The sequence below is a fragment of the Solea solea genome, chromosome 13, assembly GCF_958295425.1.
Source record: "Solea solea chromosome 13, fSolSol10.1, whole genome shotgun sequence".
In the NCBI taxonomy this organism is placed as follows: Eukaryota; Metazoa; Chordata; class Actinopteri; order Pleuronectiformes; family Soleidae; genus Solea; species Solea solea.
Genome location: NC_081146.1, coordinates 22,753,590 through 22,778,610, shown reverse-complemented (window position 1 = coordinate 22,778,610; position 25,021 = coordinate 22,753,590). Strand labels below are relative to the sequence as shown.

Here is a 25,021-nt window from a genome sequence, read left to right as displayed (position 1 = left end):
TCCAAAATATCAGCTACATTGTAGAGGTCAGAGGTGCTCAGACATGGTCAGGGAGCAGTTAATGAAACCCTCTCCAAGCTTAAGAGTGACAAGGTTCAATCATCGTCCTTCAAAGTCATCTCGTCCTCTAGTGAACAAGTTATTTTGAGTCTTTTTTACTTTTTATTGACTCATTCATGGATTTAACCCCCATTTAAATGGTGCCTTTCCTATTCTACTCGGCACAAAGGCCTGTTTAAGTAGATTCACACACACACACACACACACACTCCAGGGTCAGAGATAAATGGTGTCATTAAACATGGGTGGTGAAGACTTCCTGGACTCTCATACACACAACCCACTGAGACCCGAGAGTGTACCTTCACATATTTAACCATGTTGGACACACACACACTCAGCACACTGTGTTTCAGTACTCATATATTTTACCATATCTCTCACACACACTCACACACACACACAGACACACAGACTGGTGGTCATCCATCACATCCATGAATGGACCATTTAGAGTCGGTGGTGAGAAACAGACGGGCTTAGAGACAGACGGACAGCAAGAGAGAGGCAGAAACCTTTTAGGGACTCACTTAGTGAGACAAAAAAAGTTTTTAATTCATCAGGAAAACTCAGGCGGAGCACATTTTGTTCTAATCAAAGCCCTAATCACGCCTTGGTTCTGCTGTAATGTGCTGGCTCTTTTGTATTAGCGTGTAGTGTAAACCCCTGTGGCTGTGACTGTTGCTAATATAACGTTAACAAAACACGTTGGGAGTCAAACTCAAGTCAGCCATGTGGAGCCTGTGAGGAGCCGGACGACCTGCACTCAGAGGAGACTCGTTCTCATTCAAATGTGTCTCATATCCAGACGACTTGATCTTATAAAAGTTGGATCTATTTGTCTCCCAAACCTGTTCTATATTTCTTTGTGCCCTAATCTGACCTAACACAAATACAGTTAATGTAAGCTGCACTGAGTTTGTATTACCCCTGTCCCTGACATGTAAGTGTTACCACAGTTACTGCTGTTTTTTATACAGACGTAGATATGAAATTAAAAATATACATGGCACTACACATACAATGTTGCCCGGCCAGCATGAACAAACCTGACCCAAACTGAAATATTGAAAGTCATTTCAAAAATATTTGTCCTGTAACTGTCCAGGCCAGAGATCTGCATTCCTTTTTATTTGACTTTATTTTACTAGGGCGTCACAGTTAGATTAGAATCTCCTTTCGCAACTGAGACCGAGACCTAGTCGATATGTTTTTGGACTGTGGGAGGAAGCTGGAACATAAATCAATCGGTAAATGGAGAACTTTGCCTTCTGGCTCAGGTCTCTCTTCACAACTCCTCCTTCTTCTTAGGGCTTCTCCCACTAGGGGTCATCACAGCGGATCATCCGCCTCCATCTTGTCCTATCCATTGTGTCCTCATGTCCTCCTTCACAGCAACCATGAACCTTTCTACGTGGTCTTCATTTTTTCCCCATCTTTGTCCAGTATAATCCCTATCCTCGCTCTGCACGTGACCAAACCATCTCGAACCTTGACTCTCTTACTGTCTCTTCTCCACACAATTATCTGATATTGTGTGTCCACACTGTGGACGCCGTCCCAGTCCATCTGTCCATCTCCCACTCTATTTTTCTGTCACTCATGAGCAAGAACTAGAGATACAGATTTGTTTTCCAACTTTGTCTTTTAGCCAAAGTTCTTAACCAACAAGGTTTGGAAACTGCAATCCGCGCAATTAGCTCAAGACTTGACTACTGTGACGCACTGTATGTTGGTCTTGGCCAGTCTTCACTATTGCGCCTCCTGCTGGTTCAAAATGCAGCTGCTCGCTTTTTAACAAACACCCCAAGGCGCCAACACATCACCCCAGTTTTTTATCAACTTCATTGGCTGCCGGTTCCTTTCAGAATTGATTTTAACCCTTAAGATGCTTTTTTTCCATTACTATGCAATATAGAGTGTCTCATATCCTTTCCAATCTGATGAAATGGGTTGTTTTTTTCATTTTAACCAACAAAATAAACACACCTGAGGTGTGAATTTGTGAAATTTGTTCAGTTGATATTTATTTTTATTGCTATCAACCTATCGTGACCTATAAACGCACGCCCCCAGGATGTCCATACATAAGGAGTTGTGTATTATTCCCATGGCAATTTACCAAGAGAGTTGGGGGTTACGTGTTTGTTTTTAAAGCCGTTATTGCTTGCTCCACCTTATATTGCAGAGATTTTGTATACGTGTAAATGACAGGGTTTTACGCTCATCAGGTCAAAGGCTACTGGCTGTCCCCCAGGTCAAGATGCAAATTGTGGGGTGACCTGACCTCTGACCTCTTGAACAAGTTACCCCCCCCCATTTGGGTTCCATCACTGAGCTGGGAGTTTTTAAAACTCAAAACATATTGATTCAGAATTACTTTTAAAATTCAGTAGCACGGTGACACTGTTTTATTGCGTGTTTTATTCCTGCAAGTGTTTTTTACATTTTCCTTTTTTACGTGAAGCATTTTGGGTACCTTACCGATATTGTAAAGTGCCATATAAATAAACATTGATCGATTCATTGATACTTGGATACTGCTCCAATTGCACCAGCAGCTTATCCCTGATTTCAAGAGGGTATTTCACTATTTTCCAGCCAAGAATAACTTCAAACCTCAAACTAAGAGATGCTGATCCTCATCCCTGCCGCTTCGCACTGTATCGTGACTCGTCCCAGTGATAGCTGGAGGTCACTGTCCGATGACGTCAATAGCGCCACATCATCTGCAAAAAAAAAAGCAGAGACGGAATCCAACGCCACCCAACCTGACACGCTCTGTCAGTTATTTATGAAAAAAAAAAAGAAAAATGTGTAAGAAAACAAAGAGGCTTAGACAATAGGATTTTCCATTCTTGTGTTCTTCAAGGCATCGCACAGCGAGAACATGGAAATCATATATATGTAAACGGATCATAAAAACCACACACTCACCACAGGTCCAGTGTGTGCGCAGTGGGTTTGATGGGGGATCAGCTTCAAAGCCACTTGCTCCTCCAACTGATCCCTGCACATATGTGAGTGTGAGGGCAGTGTACTGTAAACATGGGCTCCCTTTACACCACAGTCATGTGTCATATATGAATGTGATATTTCACATAGATTAATGTATTCCACACGAAGCACGTACATATTCATCTTCAGTTTTGTGCGCAGCTGTGACAGTGGTTTCACCCTCGGCAACGCCACATTTTCGTCTCCTGATAAGTCGGTCGTTTAAGATGTGGTGCGTTCCGATCGCAGGCGCATGATGGGAAATGTGGAAGAGTACATTTCTCTTTATTGTTTCTATTAACCACTTCTGTCAAGCTGGACCAGTGCAGTCAGGATTTAAGAGAGACCATGTGTATGTTGTATAAGAGTCAGTCACCGTTCCTTCGTTTTTATTTTAATGTGGTTAGGATGATGACAGAGAGACAGAGAAGACCACAAAGTCAAAAATGATTTCCAAAACTATAGCCCCCATACTGATACATCTCTTGAACAGAAGTACTGTTACTACTGATATGTCACAGCAGTGCTGGTGCTGTACTTTTAAACCGGGACAGGCAACATGTTTTTGTCGTTTTTGATCAATAATTTCAAAGAGAACTAGACTTTTGCACCTCCTCTCTGCTCTGGTTCCAGTTTGGAGAGAGTGCACACAGTACTGTATATGCAGGGTTTTAGGTTTGTCTGCTGCGTTTAAAGTGCACGCTCATCTGGTGCGAGGGGCCCGGGATAAAGAGCCTCCATCTAAAAAAAAACAACAAAAAAACGTTATTAATAATTGCCTGGAAATTACAGTCAACAGTTTGAAGAGCAATCCTGGAGATTATAGTTGTGAATGCTGAAATATCATATGTGATTTTTTAGATTTTAATGTCTCTTTAGTCTTCTTTTTTCCATATTGGTATCACGAAAAATAGATACATTGGTTTGGTTTTCATTGTTGATTATTCATTTTGAATTAGCTGCCAATATTTATCAATAATCTTTTTGAAACTGAATCAAATAAAATGCTATTTTACTCTAGTACTCTAGTTGGTACTGAGCCTTTATATGAGCAGTGTGATCACATGACAACACACACACACACACACACACTCTCTCTCTCTGTGTCTGTGTCTCTGAGCCGGTGGTCGGCCACTGAACTGATAGTGAATGAACAAACAGACAGTTGTTTGATTTAGAAAAAAAGTGTCACAACCATTCATTCATCTTCACAGCCCACAAACCACACACACACTCACATACACAACTTTATTTTGTTTCAGACACATGACTTGTTTTCTTTGACTTTTCACACGGATAAACATTCATTCACATGCCACATAATTCTTATTCTGCACACACACACACACAAAGGCAGCAGTATTTCCTCTCACATTCACACATAGTCATAACTCAGAATCTCCTCACACATGTGGACATGGCTACAGTCTATTTTGCTGCTGACACACACACACACACACACACACACACACACACACACACACACTCACTCACTCAGCCACACACTCTGCTGAGCTGAGTGTGTGTGATAAGTTGTGTTATGAGACTGTGTTATCTGTTGTGTCAACACTGCCTTTAACACCTCCTCACTCCCTTTTCTCCCCTCGCCACTGAACTCACCTTCCTCAGGAGACTCTGATTATCTGATATTTATATATGTAATATATGAATATGAATATATGACGCGTACGGCTCAGTTTAATGATCTAATGGCGCTTTTCCACTATATTATTCGAGCACAACTTGGCACGGCACGGCTCCATGAAGTGGTTTATATGTGACACACACAAACTAGTGACTAGTGACTTGTAAAGCAATTTTCGGTGTACTGAATCATTAGAATCAGTTAATTAAAAGGATCATTTCAGTATTTCCTGCATGACCAGAGCACAGACTCAGAAGAGACAGTGGAATGATTCGGCTCACGATCGCCAGCCGTCACTAAATTCACTCCACTGTTCGACTCCACTGTTAAATAGAGAGATTATAGACATTTCCTTGTTAAATGTTGGTTATTAACAGGACTTTTAAGTCTTTTGAACTGTTTTCTTTGTATCTACAGTTCGGCATTGTTCATGTACTAAGCAAAAAAAGTGGAAAAGTGGCATAAGTGAGTGATTTAGGTTCAGATCTGTCCTATATGTACCTACGACACCTTTGCTGCATCCCATTTGTAGTCAGAAGTCAGATTTCCAACTCGGAAACTGAAACTTGAATGATTTCTTTGTTCTATTGAGCAAAAAATCTGAGCTTATTTTAATTATTAAAAAGCAGTCAAACTGATTACACAGCCCCGCTCTGCGTGCTCTGGAGCCCAGATGCAGTCGACCGTCACTGGTTAAGATTTATTTCTGTTCCCAGTTTGACACACTTCCTGACTGTTTCCTGTTTAGATCCTGACCTTATCTGGAACTATAAATTTAGTGCGAGACTGAGGGTATTTTTGGGCCGGTTCCTCACGTGCTCAGATTAGCCGAGGGTAAGATAAATCAGTGCAAACAATGAGTTTGATTCTTGAGCCTGTGAACTGGTCCTTTAAAAACAGCCTGAACTGAGCTGCACAGCACACTCCTGTCAGGACGCTACGTGTGTGTGTGTGTGTGTGTGTGTGTGTGTGTATTTTTAGTCGAGTAATTGTGTGTGTGTGTGTGTGTCAAGTGTGTGTGAGGTGCAGTGAAATGATAGGATACACCTCTCACTGGTCGACAACCATGATGAGGAAGAGTATGTTCTGCCACAGAAAGGACAGGCTGACTGCCAGACACTTCCCTCTGCAATTAGACTAGAGCAACCGTGACACACACACACACACACACAGATGTGCTGTAGTTATTGCAGGCATCACGACAGAAGATCACAGCATATTTCCTACATAATAATAAACATACACATGAAGCATGTGTGTGTGTGTGTGTGTTCTTGTATGTTTATCTTTGTGAGGACCAAAAATGTAACTTCAAAAGTATTTTTTTGGGGGTTAAGAACTGGTTTTAAAGTTTTAGGGTTAGAATTAGGTTTCAGTTAAGGGTTTAGGGCATTTACTCGTGATGGTTCAAGTTAGGCTAGATAATGCATTATGTCTATGAGGGTCCTCACTATGAATGCTGGGCAAATATGTGTGTGTGTATGCTTTTTTTTAATACATTCATTAATTTCAACATTAAAACATCCGTCAAGGATTAACACATACGAGATAAAATAAGTCAAGTGTTTCCTAGAGAAAACCAATATAAAACTTTGTTCATGTCCTGCCCTTCATTAGCGATGAGTAATTAGATTATATATTGCATGTTTTTAGGGCCATAGGTTGGTGTAGTGATTAGCACTCTTGCCTTTGCAAACCCGGGAGAGACCCGGGTTTGTGACCCGGTCAGATAAGGGCCTTTCTGTATGGGGTTTGCACGTTCTCCCTGTGTGTCTGGGGGTTTTCTCCAGGTTCTCTGGTTTTCCTCCCTTTATATGTGTCCCTGTGATGTCCTGGCGATCTGTCCAGGGTGTACCCCGCCTATCGCCCTATGTCAGCTGGCACAGTGCCCCCTGCAACCCTCGTGTATAGGATAACGCAGTGATGGATGGATGGATGGATGGATGGTAGCTTATATGTGTAAACTGCAAGAAGCATGGTTCATTTTGGAAAAGTAAGGATATTTCACAAGTTTAAAAAAGCATTAGGTTAGGGTAAGGGATAGAAGCAAGGGAAATGTGTTTTGTTTGTATGTTTTTGTGTGTGAGTTTACCTCTTTAGGACCTTTGGCATAAACACTGACCTTGTAGTCCTCATGGAGACCAAAACTTGTTCCCAAAGAGGCAGAACCTCATTTCTAAGGAACTGGTTAAGGTTTTTCTGAATGTTTGGATGTCAGAGTATTGAAAGCGCTTGCTGTGTTTCAATAAACTGAGATATTTCCGTCTCGACACGATGAAAAACAATGCACCGTACTGGACATTTCCTAAATCCATCACTATAGTGTCCTGAGCATATAACTGTGTTCTGTTGTTGTCATTAAGATGACACCCATGCACGTCTATACCATCCAGTGTATATGTATATGTTCTCCAGAAGCAGTGATGTGTGAGTGTGTGAATGTTGGTTCTTGTTTTTATAGATGAATACTTTGGTACTTTGGTGTATTTTCTGCAGGTGTAAGCATGTGTGAATATGGCCGTGAACTGCATCCACAGGTTTAGTTTGTATAGTGTGTGTGTGTGTGTGTGTGTGTGTGTGTGGAATGCAGACTGCCACAAGCCTAGATTTACTGGCGGAAGTTCACTGCCAAGAACAGGAGTGGTCAGATTAATCACTCGTGTGTGTGTGTGTGTTTGTGCGTCTGCGTCTAAAATTCATGTCTAATGTGCAAAAGCCGTTTGACAACTATATTAAATTGTTTTTTTGTCTCCAGTGTTTTTCTCCACCGACAACAGATTTAAAAACAAGTTGTTGCCGCTCGACAGTGAAACGCGTTGTGTTCTCGACTCGTGTTCGTCATCAGCCGACGTGACAAACGCTGCCAGAGCAAATGAACTTCAGCCACTTCTGAAATGAGTGGCTGATGAACTAGTGTGGACATTTAAAAGTAATCACCATCAGTCAAAAACCTGACTGCCACCAAGTTTGTGCTCATATGTAAACATATTCTACACGTTTGCCCGTAACATGAAACACACACACACACGTGTAATAATAACATATGATGTCCTGTGACAGTAAAAAATGAAGTAGTGATTGCAGTTTAGAGTGTGATGATGACACACAGTACATTATTTATGTGTTAACCATTGACATTTCTTTGAACGTTTGTGTCTCTTTGTCTCACTGCACTGACCACACTGTGTCCTCGTCCTGTAATTTTAAATCACTTCACTTTGTCCAGTCATTCATTCACACATCATAAACACATTCTAAAAAATATGTGGATCTCACTTTCTTTAAAGTTCTTTTACATATAAATCAACGCAAGTAATCAATAATAGATTTTTTTATTAATTGATGAAAATATTGGTTCTTTCTTTTTTTCCCAAGTGTGTGTCCGTCCTTGTGTTTACATTCTGGCCGGGGTTTGCAGCGGTGGCCATGTTGGTGGCCGTGTGCAGCTGTGATTACAGGACTGAAGCTACAACTGACGTAAAACTGAGAGTTTACTGGTGATAGAGAGAGAGATTAGAGGATGTTTACTACCTCAGCTCTGCAACAGGAATGTGATTGGCTGAGCTTTGTATTAAGTTTGATCTTTTGACCTTTAGATTTTGGAACTTTAAGCAGGTTTTGGAATTCTAAATAGATTTTGGAACTATAAGTAGATTTTGGAACATTAAGTAGATTTTGGAACTTTAAGTAGATTTTGGAACTATAAGTAGATTTTGGAACTTTAAGTAGATTTTGGAACTATAAGTAGATTTTGGAACTATAAGTAGAAAAAAAAACGTGAGAATAAGCTTGCACCAGCTACTTTTACTTTATTTATAATTTACTATCCAATGTTTGTATTTATAATCATTTTTTGCTTTGTATTTTTGGGAACTTATTTCTTATATACATGTCATGTATGTTATTCTATTTTGTTTTTACATACTTTCTCCACATAACTTTATTCTCTCTACATGACTAACTCTTTTACTATCCTATTTAAACAAATAAAAACATCCATATTTTATTGGACACTCTCTTAATGCAGCTTTGAAAATGTGCCATAAATGTGAGAGAGAGTTTTTCCCTTCAGTGTGTGTGTGTGTGTGCGTGTGCATTTGTGTGTTTTGGGGTAAACGTGATTAAAATGACTGAGCAATTCAAAAATTATATTGAGCATCACTCGAAGGCTGCGTGGAATTCATTTGGCGTTGGTGAAAGAGCTGCATGTGTTTCCAGGTACAAGTTTTCCACCAGTTAGTTCAGCGGAATAAAGTGTGTTTATAGTCAATTTGGTGTGTGTGTGTCGTGTGGTTTACCAGTGATGGGTAAATCTATTAGACATAAACCTGGCACACGCACACACACACACACACACACACACACACACACACACACACACACACACGGAGAGAGAGTGTGAGGGATCAGTGAACACTTTGCACTCACACTTTGTGGTCACAGTGTGGAGTTGTGTCATCTACAAGGAACATTTGCTATGTTTTATTGCACTATTTATAAAGGAAAACATGAAGATTTTGAGTTAATTTATTAATTTCTTATGACATTTCTTTTCAGATTTTACCTTTTTGTGGCTACAATCTCCACGATTTTCATGTCTATATAATATGAAATATAATGCCAGCAGTTCATTCTTACGGCTAGTAAGACAATACAAACAAAAACAAAAGTGCACCACTTTGTTTTGTAATTTACAAAACAAAACTTTTTCTTTAACCCTTTTACACCGAGCGTATCGCTGACAACATGTTTGCACAAGCTCACTGTGTAAGCTGTTTCAAATTTCAAATTTAACTACAGTGTTTTTCTAAATAAACCATTTTGTTTTTCTTCATTTTAAATTGTTAGTACACTATTTTAACATGCAGTAAATTGTAAATAACTGCCAGATATTGAGTTAAGTTATTCTGGACAAAAACACTTAGTTACAGGACATTTTCTGGCCCTTTATGGATAAATTAAGATGGACATGTTGAGGGTTAGGTGTTAAAGGGTTGAGAAATTTACCTTTAAAATAGAATAAATGATGGCTGACCACAACTGTCAACACACACAAACATGCACATACTGTGTTTGTGTGTGTGTGTGTGTGTGTGTTGGGGGGCATCTATTTTGAAGGGACTTTGGTGGTTTTGTGTACACGTTGTAATGTACACTCTGTGGTGGCCCTCAGCTCCTCAGGGGTCTTGCTGCTCGGTTAAGAGGCTAGGGAGTGTGTGTGTGTGTGTGTGTGTGTGTGTGTGTGTGTGTGTGTGTGTGTGTGTGTCAGCAGCAGGGTGCCACGTCTGTGGCTTGCCAGCCTGGGTGTTGCCCCCTTCCTCCCTCTGCTCTGTGTGAGCGACAAGGAAAACACTCGGCCCCCTGAAATATGAAAAGGTATGAAAATATCTGCAAATATTTTTATAATTGGCTCCAGGGACGGCCAAGGTCACAGACCTGCTCCCTCTGCTCCCTCTTTTTCTTTAATATTTCATGTGTTGATGTTGTCACACAGAAGGGAGTCATGGCGCGTTCATACTGCAGCCACAATTATTTTTGCACAGTGAGTAAATTCAAAGTTCCCATCACTCACACGAAGCTCGGGCTGCAACAAAGGATTATTTTCATAATCGGTTAATCTGTCGATCATTTTCCCCGATTAGTTGAGTAATTGTTTGGGCCTTAAAAGGTGTTTTAATTATTAAAAGCTAATCAGCAGCGAGCATCTTCCAACGTTCCATTGTTCAGTCAGAAATAAGACTTTAACTGTCACATTTATTTTCATAATCAGTTTATCCATTGATTGTTTTCTTGATTAATTCTAAAAACAAGTCAGAAGATCTTGAAACTATTGATCGTTTTGGTCTCAAAGGTCTTGTTTTGTCCCCAAACCAAACTTTCTCTGGAAAAATCAGAAAACTTGAATCGATGATCAAAATAGCTGATGATTTATTTAGTTATTGATTGATTGTTTAATCTTAATCTGAAATCTAGTATCACTGATGTACGTGTAAACCTACAGTGAGTGAGAAAAGGCAAAGAGGAGAGAAAGAGAGGGAAGTTGGATTATAATCTGAAAGTATATGTTTGTGTCACTTGATTCATGCTGTAGTCGTGTCTCTGTGTTGTGTGTACGTGTGTGTTTGTGTGTCGCTCTGGATGCTGAACACTCTTGTGTGACCGGGCTCTGGGTTGGAACGCTCACTTGTTTGTCTCTGAATATTGGCCCTGAAGTCTTGCACAGGTTGACCCTGCCAGAACCCTCACACTCACACACACACACACACACACACAGGATAAACAGTCAAGAACGGGTGAATAATCCTGATAAAATGTTCTGTTGTGTTACGCCGTACGATTTAAAGTGACAACAGACAACAGGGTGTGTCACGTGTGGTTCTCCTCTGCGGTCATTAAGCACACAGGTCCTCAGCAGAAGAGACTTCACTGTTAACAGACACATCAGCATCTTGGAGAAGTCAGTGACACGGCGGCCATTTCTCCCACCGCAGCGTATTTTTACTGGGCAGCACTGGGAGAGCTCGTGTTTCATCCTCCCTCTGTTTTCACTGCGTGAATACGTATGTGTGTAAGTGATGTTGGCAGAGCGTCTGTGGCTCGGGCCAGACTGAGAATCCAGGCCTACACACACACACACAGACACACACACACACAGATGCAGGTTATATTTTTAACAAAAGCATACTGGGCATATTTGGTGGGTGTGTGTAACTCAGAGGGTCAAATCATGTTTGTGAGGCGGCTGCTTCTCATGTGTGCAGGGATGGACTGTCACTGTCCCGGAGCAGAACAACGGGGCCGACCGCAAAAGACACATTCTATGCACAGCACTTTTCACTCATGCAGTGTGTGTTCGGTTGTGCATTATTGCATTGTTGCTGTAATTGTCGTGCATGAAGGATGTCATGATTGTCATTTGTTGTACACTGTGTTTATGCTTTGAAATGAGTTCTTGGGTGTGTGCGTGTGTGTGTATGTATGTGTGTGTGTGTGTGTGTGTGTGTGTGTGTGTGTGTGTGCGCTCACCCAGTCTTGTAAATGTCCTCTCTGATGTGGCTGTCTGTATTTAGGCAGAGTGTACTATGGAAGTTGACAGAGCCACGTGTGTGTGTTTGCACGTGTGCTTGTATCTGCTGCCTCTTCAGGACCTTTTTTTTCTGGCATAAACACTGACCTCGTCGGGACCAGTAGTCCCCCGTGGAGACCAAAAAACCTGGTCCTAATGAGGCAGAATCGCTATTTCTGAGGAACTGGATGAGGTTGTGGTTAAGGTAGGGTTAGGGTTAGTCATTAACTGGTTATGGTCAAGGTTAAGGATGAGACTGGTTAGGCCCGTCGAAGTGCATGGCAAGGCCTGAGAAGGATAGCTGCGCAGACCTGTGTGTGTGTGTGTGTGTGTGTGTGTGTGTGTGTATGTGTTGGTTAGTAACAGGGCGTAGCTGAGCAGAGAGAAAATATCTTTGCTGACCGCGGGAATGAACCCACCCACTATACCACACCCAGAGAGAGAGAGAGAAGATGGTGAACCTCTCTCTCTCTCTCTTTCTCTCTCTCTTAATCTTTGTTAGTGCTATGCTCTTTTTTTCTCTTATTGTTTTTTTTATTATTATTCTTTTTGATATAAATTAGCATCTTGTGAATGTATGAGTTACTGAGACAGTAAGTAAGTGCTCTGACTCGCTCAGTATCTCATACAGCCTTCAAAAAAACCTTAATTCCTGTTCCATCTTCATGCACCTTTTGTTTTCCTTTATTCATTCCCTTCTTTTCTCATTATATTTCTCTTTAAAAAAATCTTATTGGTAGTTTTTTTCCCCTGTCCGATGTGTAGCCAACAAGCGAAGTTTATTACTATAGCATTTTTCACAGGTACAAATCACAACCGCAAATAAAATGCAAATGTAAAAAACAAGATTATAAGAAAAACATGTACTCAATAAAACTAGATTTTTAGAACCAGTGTAACTGTAGGTGTGAGAGTGGATGATTGTGTGACCCTGTGATGGACTTGTGACCTGGCCACTGTGTACCACACCTTTCACTCTCTGTCCGCTGGGATTGGCACCAGCGTCCCCCGTGATCGTCATGTGGAGGATAAAGCGGTTGAAGATGAATGTGTGAGTGAGTGTAAAGAGACCCTGAATAAAGAAAATCAGTGAGACAGTGAGAGCCATTCACCTAGAGCTAAAAACCTGTCTAAAATGATATGTTTTGAACTCTTTATTAAGAGAATCATCAGACTCAAGACAGCGTAAAAAGTGCATTCCAAAGCCTGGCAGGAACGATCACCTCGGGCTTTGAAATTGGTGTGAGGGGCCACTAAAGTCGTATTTACACCAGCCTTTCTCATTCGAATCCTAGTTTGTTTGCTCGGAAAGTCCGGTTTGTTTGTGGAGGTGTGAATGCACAACCGAACTCTGATCCACACCAAAGAAGTGAACTCTGGTCCGCCTAAAAAACGTATGTCATGGTTTCGCTTCAAGTGAACCAAATGCAAGAAGCGGCCTACAGCGCAGGGCATTGTGGGTAAACACAACCACAAATATGCACATGTAGAACGATAGCCGCAGGAAATTGCTGCAGCATATATATGTGTTGTGTGCTCACATAAAACCATAGGATTTGATGCAGCTTCATGTGTGCTGCTCATTTTCTCAGTAATGCTGTTTTCTTGTGTGACAAAGTTTCTCACATCCATCGCTTTACACACTACAGGAAAACACACTAGTACACACACACACACACTAAAGCACAGATCCAATCAGATACTTGCTCATCTCGTCTCTCCCTCTGGCAGAAACATTCACACACTCTCGGCTCAGTGGACTCTGTAAATCAGCCGCAGTCTCCTCCATGCTGATTGGGTCCTGGATGCGGGCGATCTGTGCGGCCGCCTCTATTTTGACTACGGCTGCCTGCAGATGAATGCAGCACTGCGATCCGCTGCTAAGACGCGCGCTCAGGCGGAACACGAGGCTTTGAACGCGGCACAGATAGCGTCGCTGTCCTTATCTAATCGACACGACGACTTTTGTTGCTGTGGTTTTGGTTTTTGTTCCATGAGGAACAAACAAGTGTTGCCCTCTAAACTCTGAGGCAGATGAAGAGTCGTGATATGTTGAAAAACACAGAGTCTCATTGTAGGGGTCACAGCAGCTCTGGGAAACGGTGGAGAACACTTTGGTTTCCTAAGAAGATTTAGCGAAAGGAAGCGTCAGGGGACACAATTCTTTCTTGTTCTTATTTAAAGGTTCAATGTTCTGCTTTTCTTTTACTATTTAACAGAAATACTGTATTTTTCAGTGTTAATTTCGATGTCGAAAACACTTACACTATATACACTTATACACTTTTTCACCAACGAAAAGCAAACGTTAAAGTAAATAAAAAGGATAAAAACTATGATGAAATCTATCAATCAAATGCAAATGTTGCTGTCACTAAATTTAAACTGTAGTTCAAACTGAAACAAACCACCAATGCTGCTACTTATGAATTTTAAATAGAAATACAAAGTGATATCTTGAAGATAAAAGGTCAGTGTGTAATGTTTCTATTTCAAATTTGTGCCAAAAATAAGAAACTATTTGATTTGAATTTTAATATAAATGTTTTCATATCAAAACAGTAACATCTGTGTTGTGTCTGTATTTTAGTCATAAGACTAAATTGAAACTAAAGTAGTTTGCTGTTAAAATGAACACTGGTATAAAGCAATAAATCACATTAAACCGTGTCTTTCTACATGTTAAACATGTAACTTACTAAGCATATTTGAGAAAGGAGGTTAGTTGTTTGGGAACATAACTTTTAGGAGGCTGTGCTGGAATTACTGACCTCAGCTTTAATCTTTCAGTTTGCCGTGAGAAAGATGTCAAATTCAAAATGTTATTTTGAAGGAAGATCTGGCCAAGACAGCAGCAGCAGCAGCAGCTCAGTAACTGCAGGAGAATCAATCTTAATATTTCCAGACATGGTCCGTTCAGCTTCTGCAGGATGTGCATTGTGAGTGTTGCTCATTCACCATGGGAACTGAACTGGCAACCACAAAACCAAACCTGAGTAATACAGACACACTAAAACCCTGATTCTATGACAAAACAAATAATAATCATACAGTTGAGGTGAAGTCACCACAATGGACTAATAAACCATCTCTGCTATAATGGATATGGAAACATTAAGACATTAAAAAGAAAAGGAGAGGCTGCAGTTCCACGGCTAACAGACCAAACACATGACTCCAGACAGCCTGTGCATGAGTGGCCTGATTTCTTGTGTGTGTGTGTGTGTGTTTCTGAAAATGAAACACCTCCACAGTAATTTAGGGGGAACGATGTTATAATAGTTTTATTCCCTTAAGGACCATTCACTAAAGTCAACGATGTGCAATGTCAGAAACTACATTAACCATAGTTTCCTGTCAAACGGATCCCATCCAGACGTTTGCCGTAGCAGATTCACATGGGACCAAAAATGGCTGCGGAGGGAAACAAAAAAAACCACCAGACGTTTCCAGGTAGCACTTGTCCCATGTGAGAAAGGCTTAGCGTCACTTGGTTCCCGGCTGCTCAGAAGCGATGTGCAGCACTGGCATCTGCTTTGTTTAGTCTACAGACCTTCCACTTTGTTAGTTTGTTGAATTAGCGGACTGACAAGACGTGACCTGACCCCTCTGGATTTCCATAGAGGAGGGAAGCTGCCATCTTGTCTTACAACGTCAATGTTTATCGACCCTTTGCTACCGCTCCCCCGGGGAAACTGGCTCTCACACGGCTCACTTTTATTTTCTGCTGGTGTAGTGGGAAAAAAAAGAAAAGAAAAAGAAAATCCAGGAGGGGACAGACGACGATATCTTCCCTGGGAAAATGCTCCCGACGGCTCATTCTGCTCTCATGCAGATCCAAGGTTTTAACATAAGAATGTGCTGCATCATTCCAATCAGACCTCATATTTACCGCCACTCCTTTTTCCATCAACAGCAACAGCTTCTGTGCTAAACAAAAACAAACACGGTGTCTAAGATCTAAAGTGCTGCTCTATTAAAACAGCATAAATTAAAGGATTCAACCCTGTCACACAGAAATCCCGTATATGCCACTTAGAAGTTTGAGGTGGCAGGTGATGGCAAGGAATGAAGGAGTGAGACAGAACAAACAAATGTCCTTAAAGCTTGTTTCATCAACACATTAGGACTAGGTAATTAAATGAAGTGAAAGAGAGCTGTCTCATAAATGTATTTTTGGGTCATTTTGATAGGAGCTGTCCATTCAGCACCACAAGATTAAAACATAAAACCAGAAAAGCAACAAAAATATCCCACTCTAGGGTCTGAGAATAGGCTCTGTATATCTTTAAGTATAAGCGAGATGTTTTATAATACCAGAGTACCAAATTTAAAGGTGCAGCAATGAGGATTTGTTGGGGGGGGGAATCAGTAATAAATAAATCAGTAATTCCATAATCATGTCATCTAAAAAAACAGAAAGATTTACTGTCTAGTTACAGGAGACACTGAGACACTCGATGGACAGATTGCAGCAGTGGTAATAACTGCCTACACTGCAAAGAAACCTGAACATAAGGGGCAGAAATAAAGTAAATAAAACACGTATTAACATCAGCAGAGAGTTGTAAAAACAATTCACTGTACCACACACACCCGTGTGTTGAGTGTTGATTGGTTACCAGCCACAATCACAGAGTTTGGTGTGCGTTTCCGCTCAGTGTAAGTCATTATAAACACTTATCACGACCATGATCAGGTTCAGTTCAGACTGTGTGCAGACGTGCAGTTCGTGGCCCCTCTGGAGACGATGAGGATTGAGTGATACGGTTGAAATCTCCGGCTCTCATAATGGACTGGAAGATTAACAGTGAGACTAAAAAAAACCAGCCTAGTAACCCCAAGTAACTCATAATGTATTTACGAGTATTTACCACTGTGTGTGTGTGTATTTATTACCTATTCAGGACGTTTTAGGACTGATAGGGCGACTGTGGTGTGGTTAAGGTTAGTGGAAATGTTATGGTTACGCTGTCCGAATGAATAAAAGTAATTTCGAGTCCTTAAAAGGGTAGATGCATGAACCTGTGTGTCTCTGTGTGTACATCGTTGTGAGGTCCAAAAATACATTAAAAAAACAATATTTGTGAGGACATTTTTGTCTGGGCCCCACAACTGTTACGTGCTTTTTGGGTTAGTGTAAGGGTGAAGGTTATAGGCTCTTAGTTTTGATGGTTAAGGTTAGGTTAAGGGGCTTGGGAATGCTCACCAACACGTAAATACAAGTTTGTATGTGTGTCCAAAAATGTACAAAGCTATCTTTGTGGGGACATTTTGTCTGGACCCTACAACTTTAAATGGCTTTTACAGGGTTAATACCAAGTTTTAGGATTATAGGGTTAGAAGGATGGTTGGGGTTGGGGTTATAGGTTAGGGAATGGATTATCTCTATGATGTGTCCTCACAAAGATATAAAACAAGTTTGTGCGTGTGTGTAGTGCTCAGACAGTTCAGACTGTCTCCACAGAATTAACCCATTCACATTCACTAATTTCCCGATCACATGTAAGAGCACTGATTCACACACACGTGTGGCTGTTTTTAAAACACACACACACACACACATGAAGACAGATGTGCACATGTGTGAAGTTGTACACACACTGTGTGACTTTACTGCGCGGACACGGACACACCCTCAGCTGCACGGCTTTCATGTTCTCACTGTAAAACTCTGCAGGCCTCCCTCTGGGAGAATAGCACAGATTCATTTGCATGTCAATGTGTAAATTTACACTTTTTACACAAACAGTTTGCGGTCGTCTGTTTGTGTGTTTGTGCTTGTTCTCACTCGTTCTTTTAAATCATTCACCGTTTGGCGTGTGAGTGAGATTGCTTGCGTTCTGCTTGTGTGTGTGTGTGTGTGTGTGTGGCTGTATCTATGATACTTGTTGTGAGTTGTTTGTCGTGTGTGGGGTGGGAAAACACAAGTGGATTAATGAGGCTCCTGTCAAAACGTGTGTTAAACTGGGAAACTGAAAAAATACCTCACTTTTACACCAAACGTCATCACCCATTGTGTTTTTTTTAATTAATGTTTTGAAGCGTCAAGTTTTTGGAATTTGTCCAATGCCATCTTGGTTTTCGAAAACCACAAGAAACTATATTTGGAAGAGAGGGTTAAAGGTATCTATATTTTCCCCAAGGGGCAATTTATTGTACAGCTAGCAGTAACCACAAACAACAACAGTTAGTACCATCACAAATATAAATGCAATCACAGTGAGTCATTTAAAAGGCTAATGGCTGCAGGGATAATTTGTGCTTTGAATTTGTTTGTGTTGTATCTTGGCATCCTCTGCATCTCGGGTGGAGCTGATGGCTGATTTCACACCTGCGCTGAAGTCCAGACATGTTCCTGAACATATCCAAAGGGGCTGTACGTGGGAATGCAAATGTTTTTTTTGCAAAAGTCACTCCAGATATTCTCGAGAACTTCTCCTGACGGCTTCCTGGTCAAATCTGTGTCCTGACTCTCAAACCAGGTGGCACCTTTCGTGTGAATGCTCTGGACAGTCTACCCCTGCTGTTAACACATCTGCTGCTGCTTTCTTGATATGTGAACAGTTTCTAGACCGGTGCTTCTCAATCCTGGTCCTGAAGACCCACCATCCTGGATGTTTTAGATGTTTACCTGCTCCAATCAGTGGGTCATTATCAGACTTATGCAGAGCTTGGTGACAAGCTGACCATTTGAATCAGGTGTGTTGGGGCAGGACCTGGATTGAGAAGCCCTGCTCTAGACATAATGGTCTACTGGTGTCAATCACACTATAGCCACCATCTGTTCTTTATGGTGTACTTGAAGCTCAATGGAAACTTCATGGACACCATACCGTATCAAAGAAGACTTGAAACCAGTGATTGAAGACCGTGCACTCCTCAGAGAAATGTTTAAGAATGTTCTGAATCATATATTTCCATATAAACTAGTGAAGTTGCCCCCTGGCCATTCAAGAGGATACAGGTTTGAGACACTTCCATGTCATTCATTATTTACATACAGTCTGTGGTTTACAACTGGACTTCCATACATTTGGACAGTCTAAACAAAGCATTACCCCTCAACTTAGCCATAACCCCTTAATGTCTAACCCTAACTTTAACCTAACCACAGTTCAAATATTAGCTCTAAACGGAACCATTTCCTTAAAAATGAGGTTCTGCCTCATTTGCATTCAAGCTGCTGAACCCTTTTTTAGTCTCCAAACTTTGGTTGTGTGTTTTTTTTTTCTCTGGACATGTGGACATTCTTCTTTGTTTCCTTACTGAGTCTCAGCCACGACTCGACCAGCAGTGGATTTAAACACAGATTATGAATTGTAAGAATCGCCAGTCAACACTTAGTGTCATTAACAGTTCCACCTCATTGTCGTCCCAACAAAAGAAAGGCCTCCTGCTGCTGCTGCTGCTGCTGCTTTTCACCATTCCTGTCCCTCGTTTGCAGTATTTTCTGTCATTAGGGAAATCAAAAAAACATTCAGCTTCAGTCTATTAAGGTTTTTATGTTTATATAACATTATGTGTCCATCTTTCTTTTTATTATTAATTAAACAAAATATTGCACCTTTCATACAGTGTGATGTAATGAAGTGCATCACATGCAGTTTTCAGGTGTGAGTTTGGCCACTTGACAAACTTTTACAACTCGCTCGGAAAACGTGCCTTCTCCTCCTTATGAGAATTAAATTGTCAGCCAATTACAATAAGATTTATGCTGCGGTAAAAGTGTGTGCCAACTTACTCTTTGCCACACACACGCACACACACACACACTCAGGCGCACTCTCTTTTCAAGACCTAGACAATGAGCCATCTGATTAGAGCTCTTCTGTGGAGTCTGTGAACACACACACACACACACACTTTCGTGAAGCAGTCTGTCCCCACAGACACGCAAAGGCAGATCCATGCAGACAATACTGATCTTACACTACACACACATACACACACACACACACACATAGATACCAGGCTGCAGTCTCCAGTCTCTAAACCCTATCTGTTTTCATGCAGATAAGAAGTGTGTCTCATTGTTGGCAGACGATGGTCCCGTTATCATCTTATCAGAGAGCCAGTCCAATCTGGAGGAGGCGGGGCTCCAGAATGTGTGTTTGGCAGTACTGGTGGAGTGGAGGATGGAGGGGGGTCTTTAGTTAAGTGTGTGTGTGTATGTGTGTGGGGGGGGGCTCTTTGTCATGCAACAGGTGCTGTTGTCGCTCAATTAGTGCTGATGCTTGAGACCTCAGAGAGCAGAGCTGTGTCCACATCAGGTTGTTAAAGAACAAAACACAGCTGAGCGTGCAGACATCACTTAATCCCCGCTGACGAACAGACGGCGACGTGACGACCCGTCCAAAGCTGCCCGTTGTTAACAAGGACCTGATGCTTCTTAATGCTCTGCCCCGAAAAAACCCTTCAACCATGTCAGCAGCTGACTCAGTGCAGCCTATTTTTAGGAGACGGTGGCCTTATCCACACAGAAACAGAGCTTTCCCTTAACTTTTTCCATAAACACCATAAAGAAACTCCCCAATATGACCCTAAACCCTGCAGTACATATACTAGGCCTGTATGTGGTGCTGTCGCAGAAGCATGGACATTTTCATAATTTTTGCACAAGTATACATTACAACATATATATACATATATATGTATATATATGTATATATATATACATATATATATATATGTATATATATATAATCACAATAACAGAGACATCATGAACCAAGCCGGGAGGATCAAGGAAAGACAATTTAAGTAAACATAAAGTACATAGACCAAACCACCCGAAGATGATGACAACAAATTGCAACAGCGAATGCAAGCACAGGAAAGAGGTCGGTTTTTATGAAAAAATAGCATTTCAGCGTTCCGTGTGGATAGAAAAACCAAGATGATCCAAAACTTCTGTAGATTCTCCTGAAAACTCGTTTCAGCCGTGCGACACAGACCCCCATTCAGACCTGGTATAAACATCAATTAAGTCCAGGTCTGAATGCTCCCAATTTGTCCTGAATGCGTCCTCAGATCCGATCACAGGAACCACATTCTGAGGTGATTTGAGGACATAATTTGTCCACATTCCTGAGCTGCATGAATGCAATCTGCCCTCAGGATGGATTAGAGACCAGCTCCTTATCTTACGGCACCTGACTGCTCGTCTTCTCACAGGGTTTTTACACCAGTCATTGTTGTAATAAAACTTTATTTTTGTTAATGGAGCACACACACACACACACAAACTGGTTTTATACCTTGGTGAGGACACATCATTGACATAATGCATTATCTAGCCCTTTACCCTAACCTTAACTGTCACAGCTAAGTGCTTAACCTTAACCCTTACCTTAACCCTGAAAATAGCCCAGAAAAAATGTCCTTACAAATATTGGTTTGTACGTTTTTTTGGGACCTCACAAAGATATAAATACAAGTACACACACACAGGTTTGCGCTGCTATCCTTAAAAGGACTCAAGGACAGCCTAAACCACGCATTGTACTCTAAACTCAACCAAAAATCAGTTCATGTCTAACCCTAACCATAACCACAACTCAAATCTTAGCCCGAGACTTCACCAGCTCCTCAGAAATGCAGAAGTGTTCTCCATGTTCTGTTAGTGTGGGACGGGTGTCAATACCAGGTCTAAACGGGGGCCAGTGACCCTCTTCAAACCTACTATTAACTATTATCCACCGCTCTGCGTACAGGTGGGAACTCATCCACTACGTCCTGAATGCAAATCCGGTTACAAGAACCACATTCAGATTTATTCTGGGACACATGTGGCCACATTCTTTTACATGTGTGAACGCAAATATGTCCTCGGGGACACACTAGCCACCGTCCAGACCTGGTATTAGCATCAGTCAGAAGAGATCGGATCACAAATGGCTGCCAACTACCAATTATTAGTGGGATTAGGGGGGGAATTAGTCACAACTTGCAAGAGTTGTTGGCGACAACACTGGTGCACTGACAATTGTGTGTTAGTTTCAAGAAACAACAATTGTGGAAAGTAAGAGTGTCATGATAAATCCAATGAATTGAGAAGATTCCAAACGTATAGTTTCTGCCAATCCAGACTAAAATACAGTCCTGGATTATTTAAACCAAACCAGTGTTGCTTCCAAACATCTCCACTGTTCACATGTGTTTGTATTCAGATTTATTTCTCTTTTCCCCTTCAGATAAAGACTCCAAAGAGAAGAAGGAGGTGCCATCAGAGGCCTCGCTGAAGGAAGAAGCAGCAGGGGCAGAGGATCCACTCAAGGAGGTGAAAAAGGACAAGAAGGAGAAGAAGGAGTCAAAGAAGGACTCGAGCAAAGAGCCCAAAGAGGAAGCAAAGAAGGAGTCCAAGAAGGAATCATCATCATCATCATCATCTTCCAAGGAGAAAAAGGAGTCATCGAAGGACAAGAAGGACAAAGACAAGGAAGGGAAGGAGGCCAACAAGGAAACGGGGGACAAAAAAGTGTCTAAGAAGTCTTCGGTGAGAGTGAAAGAGAAGAAGAAGGAGGAGCCCGAGGTCGAGGACGGCTGACAGGATTGATGTGATCCAGTCACATGAGTAAACAGAACACGTTCAAACACACACACACACACATTTATTTGTACATACAGAGACTCACACATGCTGGATAAATATGTGTATGTGTATATACTGTGTACATGTAAACATATACAAGGCCACATACACACACATTCACATCAGCAGTCTAAATATACAGGGTATTTGCATGTAAATACACTCAGTCAAGGGCACATTTGCAAAGCAGTTTCCTCTCAGACGCATATTTATATTACCCAGTAATAACTGATCCACACACACACACACACACACACACACTGCTGCTGCTATACTTCACCACATCCAGTAGTTTTTTGTGTGTGGGCATTGAGTGACTGTGGTCTGAGCCCAGGGAGAGCGAGGACGAAGGCAAAAATCCTCCTCCTCAGACATTCTGCTGACTCTCTTCTTCCTCCTCCTCCTCCTCGTCTTCGTCGAGCCTCAGCAGCAGTTGAACCCGCAGCCCTGCGCCTCCTCTAATCCCAGTCAGGCCCCAAACCACCTCCCCACCCACGCTCACTCCTCAATGTGATGTCAGCCCCGCCCTCTCGCCCCCTCGTGTGGCACCGGGCCTCACCAGAGCCTCCCCGCCTCGCCGTCTAAGAATAAACCCCCCCCGCTCGGCCGTGTCCAGCCGCCCGGGCTTCTTCCGGGTAAATCGAGGCCACATCCAACAGCCACCTCCGCCGCCTCCCCCCTCTGACCTCCAACAGTCAGTTTTGTGTTGTTTTCTTGCAAAATCTGGGACACTCAAGGACACGCAGCTGCTGATGGACACAAACTTGGTGCTGCGGGGTCAAACCTGAGACTGTTTTTGTACGACGAAAACCAACAGGGCGTTTCTGGAAAAAAGCACGGTGGCACCGAGGAGCAGGGGAAGCGCCAGCAGCGCCAGTCCAACACCCGAGGCCTTTTCTGCTCATCTTCAGGAACAATACGAAGCGGACGCTTGTGGCATCGTGTAACCAGCTCTGGACGACTCTGTTTAAAATGCTACTGTTAAATGACCGTTACTAGTGTCACAGGAGGAAGAGGAGGAGTCATGGACCGAACCAAAACATGTTTTCTTGCTCTTGGTGGTTTGTTTTCTTACAGGTCACTGTGTTTGTTCAGGTTGTGAGGAGCGTGTCAGGCGTCAGCACCTACAGAGTGTTACAGCGAGGCGGCTTCAAATGTGTGATTCCCCGATTTAAAGACGTAGTTTCAAAGGTTTTTTAGGCAGTGTGGATGTAAAGGATACTTTCTTTCTTGTTTTCAGCTGATAGGAGAATCAGCTGTAGCTGTAACTGTGCACTGTATTTTAAATATTTACTTAAAATACTATCATTCATACTCGCTCACTGTGAATACTTCTCACATTGTCTCACTTGGTTCTTATCCGGATAATTTGACTTCTGTGCTGTTGTGAAAAACATCGTCGGTCTCACGTACGACCTCAACATGTTCGGGTGGACGTCTGAAAGCAGCTCATGCAACATAAACCTTACGCCTGAAGCCAAAGAGGAAGTCAACAGTTTGAATGGAAGTCTAGTAGGTTTATAACGTCAGCACAGTTTCCTAAAGAGTTAATGTCTCAATCTCAAGTTTCTGGTTTTATTCGACGTACCGTGATGTCACTTTTGTAAACAATGTTTTCATTGAGAGGATAATAAAGCTCTGGTGCCACACGTGAGTGGACACCCGTGTATATGACAGCTGGTTTCGTCCAATAGGAGCCTGTCTGTTACTTCCCAACATGGCGCCGCCCAAACCGTAATTCTGCAAGCTTTAAAACGAAAGTTTCGATTCTTTTATGTGATGTCACAACGTGTTGCCACTCACTCACACACACACACACCTGCCCTCTTCTATCACTGTGTTTTTGACGTTTAGCAAAATTAATTAAGGAAAAGAGTCAGGATTTCTTATTTAAATTATTAATAACAAACTATTTAAAAATGATTTATGTCTCTTAAAGTCAGTTTAAGGGAAATAACAGTAAAAAATTAAATTGAGGTTTAATTTGGCCCTGTTTCTTTTTTGTGTGTGTTTTTAGAATGTAACTTTTACATGTACACCACAATATTCACTCACTCAGTGTATGAAAAAACTAGAATAGGTTTTGTACTGTTGTATTAGTTGTTCAGATGTGCCAGGCTCTAGTTTTGAGTTTGTGTTTTTTTTTTTTTTTTTAAATCTGCTTTTTTTGTAGCCACAGTTCATTCTAAAATGAAATTAGGAGTCATTTATGAGAATGAAATCAAGGTTATTTATGAGATATTTAGTAATTAAAGTTGTCTTCTGTAAGAAACTAAACCCTGCTGTCTGTCAGTCTGTCTGTCTGTCTGTCTGTCTGTCTGTCTGTCGTTCTGCTCGACTGCAAGGTAACAAGGTCATCAGGTAACACATTATTCTCTGATTATTGTTCAGACAAACAGGAAAATAACCTTTTGTTACCATGTTTACTTTTCTTACAGACGTCCTCTGCCTTCGTCCCTTCATCACTGAAGCTGAAGCTGTAAGTACGTAAGTTAGAACTGCGACGAAATCCACGCAGCGATGGTAAATTCTGTGCCGAAAATAAAGAAAAACTGTTGCATTTACTTTACTGCCAGTGAAATCCTGACTGAGAGCTCATGAAATCACATGACTCTCGAGTGTAATTCTGCTTTATTATAACCTGCATCGTGTCATTTTG

At 41.6% G+C, this 25,021-nt stretch overlaps 1 protein-coding gene across 3 annotated transcripts in view; it reads left to right on the top strand.

The window, feature by feature from the left end:
* bbs9 (Bardet-Biedl syndrome 9) overlaps positions 1 to 24,639 on the top strand; it is a 181,627-nt gene extending 156,988 nt beyond the window's left edge. For all 3 annotated transcript variants that reach the window (XM_058648536.1, XM_058648534.1, XM_058648535.1), the window contains one exon: positions 21,965 to 24,639. In XM_058648536.1, coding sequence (XP_058504519.1) covers positions 21,965 to 22,317 — 353 coding nt within the window. In that variant the 3' untranslated portion in view covers positions 22,318 to 24,639. The remainder of the gene's footprint in view (positions 1 to 21,964) is intronic.
* Positions 24,640 to 25,021: the final 382 nt, after the last annotated feature.